The sequence below is a fragment of the Gadus chalcogrammus genome, unplaced genomic scaffold, assembly GCF_026213295.1.
Source record: "Gadus chalcogrammus isolate NIFS_2021 unplaced genomic scaffold, NIFS_Gcha_1.0 GACHA120, whole genome shotgun sequence".
In the NCBI taxonomy this organism is placed as follows: Eukaryota; Metazoa; Chordata; class Actinopteri; order Gadiformes; family Gadidae; genus Gadus; species Gadus chalcogrammus.
Window position 1 is genome coordinate 44,614 of NW_026613555.1, and position 16,151 is coordinate 60,764.

Here is a 16,151-nt window from a genome sequence, read left to right on the forward strand (position 1 = left end):
TTAGCTCGTTCTGTTTGATCAATTTGGCCTTATTTTTTTTATTGGAAATAGTTTTGTGTTTGGTGCATATTCAACAAGACAGAAACAGCCGTGTCCAGGGTCAGAATACAATCATGGTTTTAGGTACGGGCGAACCAGGCGGCCGCCCGGGGCGGCATATTTGTGGGGGGCGCCAAGTCACATGGGGGGCGCCACGAGCAGTTAAAAAAAAATCGCGCTGCGTAGCGGTTATCAATGAAGTACTACATAACATTGTGTGGGGAATAGGTATTTTGGCGCCCCCTCTGGCTGCAGGCGCACATCTGCTCGTTGAGAAGGTGCCGTGCGCAGACGGAGTGAAACCCCCACTGAAGTACGTAGGTTGACGATACAGTTAAACTGTATCGTCAAACTTAACCCCCCCCCCCCCCCCAATTCTTAACGTTCATTAACAATATGTCTTCATATTTATTTTTAATAGAGATCAGCCAGTTAGGACGTTTCCATTTTGTTTTAGGTCTCAGGGGTGCCTAGGGCCTAACATGAATTAGCCCCCGTCTTCCCCAACTCCCAAATAGCCACAACCCAAATCACAATTTGAGTGAAGGAAAGATTTATTTATACACATTATTAAATAAACCTATAGATATATAATATAAAATTCAGGGCGGACCAAGGCCAAAATAACAAATAAAACAATCCTATCTAAAAGGTAAGAAAATAGCCCTAAGAAAACAAACTACAAATCTTACCTCCCTATCTAAGTAAAGCAAGAAAAAACACCGTAAACAAAACTGGCAGTCCACCCTTACTATCACACATAATAAACTATCAACTACTATGTAACATCCAACAAGACAGAACGACAGTGTGGCCGGTTGGGAGAGGAAGAAGACGGGGAAATGCCTGCTGCCCCCAAAATCAGTAAAAAGTTAAACTTAATAAAGTATGCTCTCCATCTCTGCTTCTCGCACATCTGAAGATCAGAGCAGTGCAATTTAAGGTGAAGTTTTTTTTTAATAAGTTATTGGCCTGGGATATATTTAACAAATTATCAATTATAATGAGTAGTGTTTGATGGTTTAGATAGATAGATAGATAGATAAATACTTTAATAATCCCAGAGGGAAATTATTTTTGTCACGAACTCCAGATATACATACACAAATAAATAAATAAATAAATATTAAGAATAAAATATAAAATATAACATATATATCCATATCCATATATATACATATATACATACACACACACACATATATATATATATACATATACATATACATACAACATAAATACACATACATACACAAAAGATAAAAGATACAACCTAAGAAAAACAAAATAAAAAATTTAAGGACAATATAAATATATATACAACACCATATATACACATACATATATATATATATACATATACATATACACATATACATACATACATACATACATACATACATACATACATACATACATACATACATACATATACACATATATATACATATATATATACATACATACATACATACATACATACATACATACATACATACATACATACATACATACACAAAAGACAGCACTGTACAAAAAGAATTGTACAGTATTGTGCAAAAGGTGCAAGAATTATAGTCCTTGTTTGAGGTCAGAGATTACAGAGAGGGACGGTGTCTGACATTCTAAGGGAGGCGTTGTAAATTTTAATGGCCACAGGCAGGAAAGATTTCCTGTGGCGCTCTGTGGTGCATCTGGGTGAGAGGAATCTCCTGCTGAAGGTGCTCCTCTGCAGGGCCAGTGTGTCATAGAGAGGGTGTGAGACATTGTCCAAGATGGACTGAAACCTGGACAGCATCCTCCTCTCTGCCACGGTCGTCAGGGTGTCCAGTTCCTCCCCCACAACATCACCGGCCCTCCTAATCAGTCTTTCAAGTCTGTTGGTGTCTGCAACCCTCATCCCACTGCCCCAGCATGTGACAGCGAAGAAGATTGCACTGGCTACAACAGACTCGTAAAACATCCTCAGCATCGTCCGGCAGATGTTAAAGGACCTCAGCCTCCTGAGGCAAAAGAGTCGGCTTTGGCCTTTTTTGTAGACAGCCTCTGCATTTCTAGACCAGTCCAACTTGTTATTAAAGTACACCCCCAGGTACTTGTACTCCTCAACAGTGTCCACTGGGACCCCCTGTATGGAAACAGGGGTCACAGCTGCTGTTTTCTCCCTCCTCAGATCCACAATGAGCTCCTTCGTCTTTGTCACGTTGAGTTGCAGGTGATTCAGCTCACTCCAAGTGACAAAGTTGTCCACAACAGTCCTGTATTCACGGTCATCCCCCTTTTCAATGCAGCCAACTATTGCTGAGTCATCAGAAAACTTCTGAAGGTGGCAGGACTCAGTGCAATAGTTAAAGTCTGAGGTGAAGAGGGTGAAGAGGAAGGGAGAGAGGAAAGTCCCCTGTGGGGCCCCATTGTTGCTGACCACCTTGTCAGACACACAGTTCTGTAGGCGTACGTACTGTGGTCTGCCCGTCAGGTAATCAACAATCCAGGACACGATGGGGGCCTCCACCTCCATCGCAGTCATCTTCTCACCCAGTAGAGCCGGACGGATGGTGTTGAAGGCACTGGAGAAATCAAAGAACATGACTCTCACAGTGCTTGCCGGCTTGTCCAGATGAGTGTAGACTCTGTTCAGCAGGTAGATGATGCCGTCCTCAACTCCCAGGCGGGGCTGGTAGGCGAACTGTAGTGGATCAGTGAAGGGCCTGACCATAGGCCTTAGCTGCTCCAGGATGAGCCTCTCCAGGGTCTTCATGACATAGGACGTCAGGGCCACCGGTCTGTAGTCCTGAGGGCCGTTGGGACGCGGCTTCTTAGGTACAGGAACGAGGCAGGACGTCTTCCACAGCACGGGGACCCTCTGGAGGTGCAGGCTCAGGCTGAAGACCAGACTCAGTACTCCACACAGCTGATGGGCACAGGCTTTAAGCACCCTGGGCAACACACCATCGGGGCCTGCAGCTTTGCCGGAGTGGAGTCTTGTTAGCTGTCTTCTCACCAGGTCAGGCGTGAAGGACACTGTAGAGGTGACAGTTGGGGGAGGGGTGAGGTCCTCAGGTTGTAGAGGACATGATGCAGAGCAGGGAGGAGGGGTGGAGTAGGTAGGAGTGAATTGAGGTGTCAAGGGGCAGACAAGAGGTCTGTAAGGAGAAGGAGTAGGGGGAGGTGGAGTGGCAGTAGGTGTTTGGCAGCAAGCAGAAGAGTCTTGTGGGGGAGGGGCCGCTGTATCAAACCTATTGAAAAATAGGTTCAGTTCATTGGCCCGGTCCACACAGCCCTCCAACCCCATGCCACCAGTCTTCTGGAACCCAGTGATGTTTCTCATACCACTCCACACATCCCTCGTGTTGTTTTGCTGGAGTTTATTCTCCAGCTTTCTCCTGTATCTGCCTTTTGCCTCCTTGATTGCAAGTTTGAGTACCACCTGTACTCTCCTCACCTCATCACGGTTGCCATCTCTGAACGCCCTCTTCTTTTCATTCAGGATGGCCTTAATGTCCTTTGTGATCCACGGCTTATTGTTGGCATAACAGGTAACAGTCCGAGCAGGGACATTGCAGTCCACACAGAAGTTGATATAGTCCGTGATGCACTCTGTAAGCCCATCAATGTCCTCCCCGTGGGGCTCACAGAGTGCAGGCCAGTCAGTCACCTCAAAGCAGCCCTGCAGTGCCTCATAAGCCTCCCCCGACCACCTCCTCACAGTCCTTGTGGTCGTAGGCTTCCTCTTCACCAGCGGCACATAGCAGGGTTTGAGGTGAACCAGGTTATGATCTGACCTGCCCAGAGGGGGGAGAGAAGAGGAGATGTATGCATCCTTAATGTTAGCATACAAATGTTATCACAGACACTAAGTAAACAAAACTGGAACAAGACTGTTGTGCCACTTTGGGTTCCTATAGGCCGAGTTACAAGTTTCCTACTTTGATTGTCTGAAATATGCAAACTTTTCTATCTTTTTTGCACGGGAAGGTGCAGACTTTGCGTTTTATTTAGTTACTTTAATTGATTGCTGTTGTGCGAGTGTCAAAATTCTAATTCATCCAATCGAATTAAAGAAAATATGAATTTCATTCCAGGTGCATGAAGAATCATTGACTGACACTTGTCAATAGGTATGTATTATCGCACTAACATGCATAACACAACGTGCTGTAATCATTTCACATCCAGAACATATGTAGCCTAAATGTTCAAACACTGTTTGTTTGCAATAGAAAATGTGATTATTGCTATTTTGCATAAACGTTGGCTGGCATAAAAGCAGATTTGCAAAAGTTTTTTTTTTTCACTGATGATCAGAACCTGTAGTTCCAACCTGAATCTGAAATTAAAGCAGTAGAAAATATTGAAATACTGATTATGCTTCTCATAGACATGTAATTAAGCTAAACTGACATGGTTTGTACGTACTTTTCCATAACCTATGGTTACTTACTATTTACATTCATTTTATCACGTTTACACTAATTAATCAAATTGTCTTCTTATAATAATGTACCAGTGGAAAAAAGGATTTTAGTCTAAATTCATTTTATCAAATGTCTATCAATTAAACTTGAGGCTCACTTATGGATTACGTCCATAATTGAGTTGTTTAAATGTTAAACAACAAATACTAAAAAAAGGGCAAAGCACATTTCATTATTTAATTGTTAGATCTATTACTGATGTAGGCTACTTCTTTCTTATGACCTTAGGTTTTCTCCTATGGGATGGCAGTGTAAGATCTGCAAGTCTGTGTTTGCCACTAAGGGGAATCTCCTAAAGCATTACAGACTACAACACGCAACCTTCGGTCGTGGGCAATCCCAGCCATGTCTACATGCCGGTTGCCCTTGCACATTTAAAACGCAGACTGCCCTTCGCACACATTTGTCAAGATACCACGCAGCTCAAAGTTTACAGCCAGGAATTAGCTCTGCTTTCAAGTGTTTAGTTTGTGATGTTTGTTGTTATACCGAGAAGGACTACTTTCAGCATATTGGAATTCATCTGAAGAGCCATGAAACTGTCTGTTGTGTATTTGAAGGCTGCAACTTTAGGACCAATATATACAATACTTATTTGAAACACAAAAGCAGAAGACACATATCCTATTCTTTGAGTGATTTTAAGCCAGACGTGTATGATAGTCAACATAATCAAACTGTTGACCATTCTGATTTACCAGAGGCCAGTGATGATGAGGGCACTAGTTCAAATGTTGATCAGGAAAGTGTGGCATACTTAGTTCTTCAAAGGATTGGCTTACTATTGCTGAAGCTAGAAAGCATATATAACGCCTCAGTGAGTTGCATTGATGCCTTAGTGGAAGACCTCCACTTCATCTCATCTTCAGCATCTGTTGCAGTTGTTAGAAACATACTTGATTCAACATTAAAGTCTGATGAATGCATTGTTGACCAGGCCATCATAACTGACTTGGCAGAACAGTTGTGTAAGCTGCATCCCCTTAGTACAGCGCTTGGGGCAAGTGGTCCACTTGGTTCTGCTTTTAAGAGAAGAAGGTGGTTTAAGGAGCATTTCCAGTGTGTTGATCCTGTTGAATATATTCTTGATTCTCAAAAGAACAAGACTTTTCAATATGTGCCTGTACTCAAGACTTTGCAGGCACTCTTGAAGAATAGGGACATTGCAGACGGAATCCTAACCGGACATTCAAACAGTACTAACTATATTAAGTCAATTTTTGATGGTAAAACTTTCAAACTAAATGACTTCTATTCCGGGGGAGAAACAAGACTCTCTATAATCCTTTATGTTGACGATTTTGAGGTGTGCAACCCACTTGGAACTTCGAGAAAAAAACACAAAATAACAGCTTTTTATTGGCTTTTGGCAAATGTGCCATCCAGGTTGCAATCTACATTAACATCAGTACATTTAGCTTTACTTTGCAAAGCGGTTGATGACAAACAGTTTGACTACAAAGCAGTTTTGGAACCACTCTTGAAAGATCTTGCCATTCTTGAACAGGAAGGGATTTTCATTTCTAGTGTTGGAAAAAATATTAAAGGAACGGTACACTGTGTTGTAGCTGATAACCTTGGTGCACATTCGATCAGTGGATTGGTTGAAAGTTTCACAGGGCCGTACATCTGTAGATTTTGCCTTGGACATTCTTCAGAGTACCAGACACGCGAAGTGCGGACTGGAGTGTTTCCACCTCGGACAAAGAAGGACCATAGTTTGCATCTACAAACTTTGCGAGAAACTCCAAATTTAACACATTGTTTTGGCGTAAAGCGTTCATGTCCACTGACTGACAAATTGAAACACTTTCACTTTGTCTGTGGGTATCCACCGGATATTTTGCACGACCTGTTTGAAGGCATCGTCCCAAGGGAACTTGCGTTGTGTTTCCTAATTTTTATCAAGAAGAAGTACTTTAGTTTGGCTGTACTGAACGAGTTAATCGCAAGTTTTCCCTACAAAGGCACAGACAAAGCTAACAGTCCTCAAGCTATCCCTATAAGCTATGCGCAGAACTATAGGCGGAAATGCCCATGAAAATTGGGCCCTAATACGGTTGCTGCCTCTCATTGTTGGTTCACGGGTACCTGAAAGTGATTCTGCCTGGCAGGTTCTCATGACATTAAAAGACATAGTTGAGTTGGCCGTTGCACCTGTGCACACAGTTGAAACTATTGCTTACCTTGACTTTAAAATATCTGAACATCGTGACAGATTCCTTGCACTATTTCCAGAACAAAAATTGATACCCAAACATCACTTTTTGGAACATTACCCTGCATTGATTGAAGAATATGGGCCTCTGGTTGGTGTTTGGACAATGCGCTTTGAAGCGAAACACAGCTTTTTTAAGCAAATTGTGAGGCACTCTAAGAATTTCAAAAATGTTTTGTTGACCCTTTCTACTAGACATCAGTTGTTTATGGCATACCACTTGCACACGGATGTTGGAAAACAGGCATTGTGTGTAACAAAAATATCTGAATTGCCTTTAGAAGTGCTGCATTCAGACATACAGGGAGCTTTAAGAGAAACGTCCCCACTTTCTACTGTGCAGTTAACTAACACTGTCACATACTATGGAACAAGGTACAGTGTAGGGATGATCTTGACACATGGCTCTACTGGTGGACTACCAGACTTTGCTGAGATTATTCAGATAGCCATTTTGGATAGCTGTGTACATTTTATTGTGAAGTTACTTGCTGCGTGGTATGAAGACCATCTAAGATCCTTTCAACTGGAAGACACTGGGAAAATGGCTGTTTTGGAGCAGCAGAAGCTTGATGATGTGTACCCCTTGGCTGCATACAGTGTGGGAGGAAAACGCCTGGTTGTACTCAAACATCACATATGTTGCTAATTTTAGGTAATTCAAATGAATTTTGTTAATCGGTTTATTTTATCTTATGTTTCTGCCTGTCGTATAGACTTTCCCATTTTTATTCTTTTAAATCACAATAAACATGGCAACACAACTAAATTGCCAGTTAGATTTCCTTTATTTACTTGGCATTCTGCTGATAAAACTTTTAATTTAATTGAAAGAACAAGTTTTTAACTTTTATCTTCAAAGATTACAACAATTTGTAATGAGTAATAATAATTTGTAAATTCTTCTTTTTTTTTTATTACCAATACACACTTTTTTTACTCTTTCTTTTTTACTAAATTTATTCTGGTGGAACTCTAGACTCTTCTTTATTCCTTGTATATCTATTCTCATCTATAAGACTATGCTTGTTATTATATTTAACTTTTGTCTATTTCTTCCCATTCTTGCCAGGTTGGCAAAGATGGAAGCAAAGCTCAGAGTATTACTAAAAGACCGAATTGAGAAGCTGGTCCTTCCATTAGGAATTCCCCCCACTGTAGAGGAGCTGCAAACTGTTGTGAAGGACACCTTTGGAATTGCAGACGAGATCAGTCTTCAGTATTTGGACTCTGAATTTGAAGATTACTTTACTCTTCATGCAAGCGACCAAATTAAACACAAAGACACGATAAAGGTTGTTCAGGCTGACCCAATTATTCTTACCTTCCTTCCGCTTGATGAAAGCTTGGGCAGTCCCTTGAGTCAAAAGTCAACTGATTATGAATCTGCCTCATATGCAGAGTCATGTGCATCAAATGCAGAATCATCTACCGGATCGTCTTCTTCACAGGACACCATTATTCTGCCTAAGCAAAGTACCACAGAACGATATCAGCCATGGCCAAAGCAGTTCCCCATTCCACCATTTGCATATGAAACTAAGATATACCTTGAAAGAGCCTCTGAAGACTACAAGAAGAATGGAACACTTCTGACTTGCTCAAAAGTTAAGGCAGATATTCTTGAGAAGCTGGCCGAAACTATTTATGCATATGCAGCCTATCCATCAAGTGCACAGATAAGTTTAGTTGCTGAGGCACTTGTAAACCAATATCCATGTCTCAAAGAACCCGGCTCCTTCGCAGGTTACTATGGCTGGCAACAAAGCATCAAATACAAGATGGCAAATTATCGCACTAAACTCCGAGGCTATGGTGTACCTGAGGTGATGTGCAATGCATTGAAACGCAAGAGCCCTGCAGACCAGAAGCCTGCAAAAAGTGTAAAAAAGCCTAGAAAGGCAGAAGTGAACTATCTTCCCCCTTACCCAGCAGGAGAGGATGAAAAAAGCCAGGAACAAGAGAGGCTTCAGTTGCTTACTGAAGTAAGGAAAAGAGACAACAACACATTGATAAAAGAAAAAATGGCCCAAACATTTGCACACAGAAGAAACGAAATTGTCAACCTATCACCCAGCATCGAGGACATCAAAGCCAGGTGGCCCGCTTTATTTGAGGCATCTCAAGTGAGTTAAAGAGTTAGGGTTAGGGTTAGGGTTATTATAATATTTTAGGCTTTAATACTGGTTTCATTGTTTGTCTTCTAGATTCAGGATGAGTTTCACAGAATCACAACGGTGAACCTTGAATCCAAGTTCATGTCCAAGCTGGATGAATACACTCCCAAGCTTCTGAGCCTCTTCCAGTCCAAGGGAGGAACCATGGGATTGAGGTTGCATGCTATCCTACTCAAGGTATCCTTCAGTTAGTATTTTATTCCATCACACAGGGGCAATGCCCGTAGGAAGCAGGTATTAGCTTATTCACACAGAGAGACACCGGAGTGGATTTTAACTACCGTCCCGGAAAAAAGAGGCAGTTAAACTGAACAATATCAGAGTTTATTTACTAAGCACTACTTCTCTACTGGGACAATTTACTGGGATACAGGACTTTCCAGAATCAGTTCCGGTTCCAGGAAACATTATTAATTACAAAAAACTTTTCATTAGGCTGGTCCCTGACACAGCAGTTCAGAGGGACTATTTTAACAATTATTTAATGTTAGAAAATGCAGCTTTAACAAGTTAAGGTCAGAGTGATTTTTGCACCATGAAGTTGAATCCTGCTTATTTTTTCATTTCAGGCTCCAAGCAATCGAAGCATCCACGTGACCAGAGATGTTGTCATTCGATGTTTGATGGTGTACCTTGGGGAATCGACAGATGAACTCTTAAAAGAGTATGATGTAAGTAAAAGTACATGCTGTAAATACAACATGTCAATACACTTTGGCAATTTTAAATTACTACTGCAGAAATAGGTTTTACTTAAAACTCCCTATCTCTTTCTATTCTTCCTGAGAACTCACAAAACAGTTGAGAGACATTTTTACGGAGAGACTGAAGTGCCCTCTAAAATAAGTTGCTTAGGATGACTTTAAGCTTCAAGAATGAGCTCACAGTGCTATATCATTTGTTAATAAGCTGGTTGGATCCTTTTTTAACTAATCTTGGATAACAAAGTGACAAATGGCAAAATAGACGGACAGTCTTGCCTTTTAATTGTCAAAGGGTTTGAAGCATTTTAGGAGATGTTCAATTTGGTCATTAATATTTTGCTGTAATGTGTTTGCTATTTCAGGATGCTGACGAAGACGTTGTGTCACAGGACCTGGCTCTACAAAAGATGAGAATCTACACTTTGAAGACTAGTACATCGGAAGATCCCGACGTTGGTATCGTGGTGGATGGTGTCAAAGTTCTGAGCGCTCTCAGTAACATGCCAAGGGCTTGCTCCATGCTCGTTGCCTTAGCATACGCAGTGAATCTGCCCTATCCCAAGGAGCTTAGGTACACATTTGAGGCCTTCCAGAAGCTCTTTCTAGAGCTGGATAGTTCGAAGCTGTCCCCAAAATTGAACAGCCTCAAAAATAAGCTACTAGTTTAAGCTTGAGATGCGGACTGAAGGCTCTGTTCAATGCCTGATTTTCTGTGCTGTAGTTGATTGTTCTGAAAAATCCAAATAACCATACTCATTTCAGGGGAGTGGCATGTTTTTTACTTAGAGTTGGCAAAGGCCGTTGTTCTTAATCTTTGTTCACTGTAAAGGAATGCAAATTGAATTTCGTTTGGTGCATGTAAAAATACACCCTGCAGTTTGTTAAATTTCTGCCTTTTTCCAAATAACCCCTCTTTAAAAAAAATGTATTTATTGCACCTGAAAAATGTTAGATAAACATGTTCAGACAAAGTTCCAGAAATAAATGTTAACATGCTTTTATTGTTATACATGTGTATCTTTTGACCCCTTCTTTAGTAAATGCATGATATTGAGTGGATTATGCATAGAAAAATGATGGCAACAAAGTGACAATTAATACGATTTCTATTCCTGTGATGCCAATTGATAGTGGAATTAAAACATTTGGTTTAGGTATGGATCAGTAACTATAGCAGTGTAAATGTGTTGGAATTGAGTAGAAATGTGCTCAAATATGAGTCAACATATTTTTTATTCAGTAAATATAAAAAGATTTCCACCAGATATTCAGTGAATATAAATCAATTTTAACCAAAAATATAGTAAATGTAGATCAATTAACACCAAATATATAGTAAATGTAAATCAATTTACACTAAATATATAGTAAATGTAAATCAATTTACACTAAATATATAGTAAATGTAGATCAATGTACACCAAATATATAGTAAATGTAGATCGATTTACACCAAATATATAGTAAATGTAGATCAATGTACACCAAATATATAGTAAATGTAGATCGATTTACACCAAATATATAGTAAATGTAGATCAATTTACACCAAATATATAGTAAATGTAGATACATCTACACCAAATATATAGTAAATGTAGATGGAAATTAATTTAGATTTACTAAATATTTGTGCTATATTGCTATGTATTTGGCAAGTTATTACTAAATCCAACACATTTTTTGTTACCACAATTTACTTACTTATTTAGTTTGAATATAGTTAATTTATTCAATACTTATTAATTAAAATTGTAGCAATTAAAATCTATTCAATTGTTTTACGTGTCACTTTGTTGCCATAATTTTTTTAAGTAACCAATGGTCACATTTTTTAGAGTGTATGCCCGGGAATCAAACAGAATAATAATAATAATACATTTAATTTAGAGGTGCCTTTCAAGGCACCCAATGTCACCTTACAGAGCATTAAGTCATCGTAAATCGTTTAAAAACAAGACATTCTGGAAAAAAAGAATAATAAATAAATAAAACAAAAACAAGACTAAAAAAATCAGTTAGGCTAGATGTTGTGTGCGAGTTTGAACAGGTGGGTTTTGAGTTGTGACTTGAAGGTTGTAATGGTGTCTGTTATGTGTGGGGGAGGGAGTTCCAGAGCCTGGGTGCTGAACAGCTGAATGACCGGGCACCCATTGTATAGTCGTGATAGATAGATAGATAGATAGACACTTTATTGATCCCTTGGGAATGCTCCTTCAGGGAAATTCAAAAAATTCCAGCAGCGGTAGTACAGACAAGACACATAAACAAGCAAGAAAAACACAAGCTAAAATGCAACAAGACATTGTATAGGCCTAAATAAATAACTACATTTTAAAAAGAAGAAGCAGCAGCAGATGTTAGCAGCAAGCTCGATCAGTCTATCCTATTTCTATTTCCCTTTATCCACTGTACTCCTCCTGCTGCCCCCCCCTTCCTCCCTCCAAGTGCGGAGTTGTGGAGTGTGATGGCACGATGGACAAAGGAGTTCATTAGTCTGTTATTATTATTAAGTTCAACTCGTGACCGTGTTAACAGCTGTTGGAAATCGGGCCAGACACGTAGCTGTCCTTGCGAATGCCTCTTTGATTTGTCTTTCAATAAAATGTCAAAAACATTCCCATCTCATTCGTATTTGGAGTAGCCTATAATTGGAAGAAACTTGTCACGTAGGACCGTTTAAAGCCGAAATAAATGAAAAACGAATGCTTAAAATATGATACATTACGGGATTCGAACTCATACTATCGTGGGGGGGGAATATTAATAAGGTCGGATTTCGTGCTGCTGACTTTGACATTAAAACACCGGCTCGTAAATGTACGGTTCGTTGGATACAACAAATTCCTCATAATCGTCTTCAAAAGCAGATGCATCGCTAACTCCTCCAAACGTGGCCATATCTTGTTAATTTAATACGCTTGTATAATTCCTTCGTTCACTGTACTCTGCGTTTGTAGCAATGACAGCGGCAGGTAAATAGGTATCAGTCCGCCGCTGCCGTAGCCTACGTACAGGAATATATGCAAGGTTGGTTTTATTTCTAACATTATTCTTTAAACAGACATTTAGATTTATAGTCTGTCGTTATAATTGATTTACCTCGGGTGTACTGTGGAGTGGGTAAGACTGTTTTTAATAGCAGGCTAATCTCCTGTGCAAGGATACATGTGGAGCGTTCTATCCAGAGACTGAAACTGTTTAACATTTTGCGACACATTCCACACCAGTTCAGACCAAACATCAACAAGGTACTGAAATTATGTGTGTGTCTTACTAACCTGCAAACACCCATTCTCCGTGAAATTGAATGAGTCAATGTGTTAAAAAGAAAATGTGGATGACTATGCTGTATGGGTGTCAAACCCTGCTACTGCACTGAATGTTTTAGGTTGAGTTAAATATATCAATGTCTCAACTGAAAAAATCCTCCTGTTCTTGATTTTTGCTAGTGTGTTCCCCTTCAAACATATCAAAAGTAATACAGTATACATTTTTTACCGTTTGTATAAATAAACATTTTATTTGTCAAACATATTGTGTTACTTAATTTATCATAACTGTACATAAGCATCAAATTAAGCTTCAGTAGTGAAAATGTAGATAAAATGTACGTACTATTTACAAATTATTAATTAATCTCTATACAAATTTAGAACTACAAATCATTAATGAACCCGTCATTGCTCTATATGTGATGGTTGACTTGACAGAACATATGGAAGGAAACACTCTTTATAAAATGTCTCCAGAGTGTTGATGTTAATAACCCATAATGGGTCTTTGAGGATGGGAAGGATGACAAGATCCAAAGGAGTCCATACAATTAGGTGACAGCTGCTAGTTCCAGTCAGATGTAGGTTGCCCTGGATTTGATGCCAATAGTTGTGTCGGTTTTAGTGTCAGGGTATCAGTTACTTCGTCCAAGTAAAGATAAAAGTCCCTACTCTCTGCTGCCTGTCGGATAGTCTTTGTTCTGGCTGACCATGGACATTTCACTTCCACAATGCAGTTGTCAGACACTGCCCCATCTGGAGATCCACCAAGCATACCATTGTCCGAAAGGAACAAACCGCTCTCCTGGATAACGACACCAGTGCTCTCCATATACTGCTGCTTTGCTCTTGGCTCATGGAGAATTCCCCAATCACATGCCTTGGAAAAGAAGAAACAAAAAAAACTGTATTATATAGTCACCAAACCTGCTGTTTTATTAAGTGTATTCTTAGGAACACAGATGCTGTCAATTTAAATAATCCCCTACTACCTAAAACTTACTTTCGATCCTTGTTTGAGGTTGTACTGGCCAAGCAGTGTTTTAAATAAGGATGGAGGGTAGGACTTCCGCTTGACTGCTGCCAACACCAAACCAAAGTTGCTTGCTGCGATCCTTTTTTGCCGATATGCTGACCTGTTATAAAGAAAAACTAAATAAGAGATAGTTCATGTAGACTGGGGTCTGTTTCAGAAAGCAGGTTATGTGGAAACTCTGAGTCAGTTACTGCAGCAACAGACTCAGCAAACCTAACCTGCTCGCTGGCAGGTTTGCTTCAACATACTCTGAGTATGTTTTCATCTTAATGTGAAGAGTGAATGAAGGAAGTGTCAGAACAGTGAGTTGTAAATAACTAGTTTTGTATTGTTTCAGGTTGTATCTCTTGTTTTTGTTAATGCAGTTTCATACCATAATGCATTCTTTGCTTGCCCAACAGTGGCTCTTTCGATCTGCTGCTTCTCCCTATTGGTGACCACAAATGATGACAGCAAATGAAGAGCCTTGTCCTCAGCTTCAGCGTAGTCGGGGTTGGTCACTAGCCCCTCAAATGTCTTGATAGGGAGAGTCTAGATTCAAAGTAAAGTAAACAGTTTTAGGAATGCACATACTTTAATTCCTTTCTAGACAATTACCTTTCAGTAAGGTGGACAAATGGATTGTGAACTCTATATCGCAAATCGAATTAAATTGTGAAGTTCAGTGTATCATTCCATCCCTAAACAAACCACCTAACACATAAGTCTTACCCGAGGAGTTTCTGAGTTTCTTGGAATCCATCCAATCCCGTTAAATGTCCAAGCTGGGACAGGGTTGCTTGCACCCAGTCTTTGTCTTCCTGAGTAACAGGACTTTTGATTCCAGCTGAAATTAGAACATGACATGATAAAGCATGAGTGTAAGGTGGCACTGTTTGATAAATATGATTCATTGCATCAGAGAAGCCAGTTCGACAGATATTTTTAAAGGAAAACTTAAAACGTACATCTTTAGCCTAGCATTTAAATAGCTTTGAAATGTTCTCTGCTGCTTTTAATTTGATAAATATAATTACCTTGTTTGACTGACATTTACCTTCTCATTGTTTTAATTGTTTTATTTACTTATTTATCAGTTTCTTTCTGCTCTCTGGTTTGAAAATTGCTACACACATTATTATTAATATTACACCGCATAACGTAACAGAAAGCATCACTTGCAAATTAATGACTAACCTTGTGTTGTGGATGGTGTCATCTCAGACACTCTCTTTGCTGCTATCTGGTCGGTGCTCGGTGTCTTCGCCCTCTTCCAAGCACACCGCCATATGGTGGCACTGGCAGCTGCTGTACTTCACTGTCTGTCCCTCAGCATGAACCTATATTGAACACAATTCGCTCCTCACACTAACTCATCTCAAAGATACTAATGTTAGCCTAGGGGCTGGCAGATTTATGTCAACTTTCCTAAATTACATTGCAAAACATGACATATATTTTTAGTTTCATCTTCATTTAAGTTCAACGTTTTACCAGTCCTGTAATGTTGTTGAGCATTACTTAATTTAGAACATGGAATAACGTATAATCTTTAACGTTAACTTAGATGTCAACTAGCCTAGATGTCAACGGCTAACTTCCAACTCACCTCAACCTCGTAAACTTTATTTTTCTGTGATGCCTGGACCGGACGCTACCCTTGATAACTCCCCGAGGCGAAACAGCTACACTGACCACTCTGTTGGAGTAAAACGAATTCAATCCTTTCTTTACTCTTTCAGGTGACTAACTGAAGAAAGAAGTAATCGTAAAAAGATTCACTGGTTCAGCCATTGTGGTTTGTTTTTATGTTCGACGGAGCGGTTGGACCCGGAAGTTTTACTTTGAAAGGGTGTTACGTCACGAGTGGCGAAGTCACGCCCCTTCCGATAGGGCTCATGGGACCTATGAGATCGAAAAATATGAATGGGAGTCAATGGAGAGAAAATAATTATTTTCTGGTCCCAGTCTTTATATGCCCTGGATTACACATATGTTGTTTGTGGATTTAAATGATAATTTTTTAATGCAAAGAAAACTAAAAATGTTCGTGAAGAAGTTTGATAATTTTAGGTTTTATGTGAGGCCGCTTTGTGAACTACAGCTCTTCGCTGCTCTCGACGGATATGATATACGTCACCACACCCGCCCTTGGAACTGGGCACAGAGATGGCGATCTCTCTGCCCCACTTCACCGCTTTTTCCAAGGGGAGGATAAAAGCATCGAAAGAGGTGAAAACCATTATAA

General features: G+C 39.8%; 1 protein-coding gene across 2 annotated transcripts; it reads right to left on the reverse strand.

The window, feature by feature from the left end:
- Positions 1-11,425: 11,425 nt before the first annotated feature.
- On the reverse strand, positions 11,426-15,750 carry LOC130378936 (uncharacterized). Of its 2 annotated transcripts, XR_008895009.1 has the most exons (6): positions 15,513-15,750; positions 15,101-15,243; positions 14,636-14,750; positions 14,298-14,455; positions 13,892-14,024; positions 11,430-13,768 (listed from the first exon to the last, which is right to left on the reverse strand). XR_008895009.1 is itself a non-coding variant. In XM_056585541.1 (4 exons), the coding sequence occupies exons 1-4, from the start codon at positions 14,768-14,770 to the stop codon at positions 13,454-13,456; spliced, it is 741 nt and encodes a 246-aa protein (XP_056441516.1). In that variant the 5' UTR covers positions 14,771-15,088; the 3' UTR covers positions 11,426-13,453. The 2 variants fall into 2 exon arrangements, 1 of the variants encoding a protein (XP_056441516.1); XM_056585541.1 differs by lacking the exons at positions 15,101-15,243; positions 15,513-15,750 and having other exon boundaries at positions 11,426-13,768; positions 14,636-15,088.
- Positions 15,751-16,151: the final 401 nt, after the last annotated feature.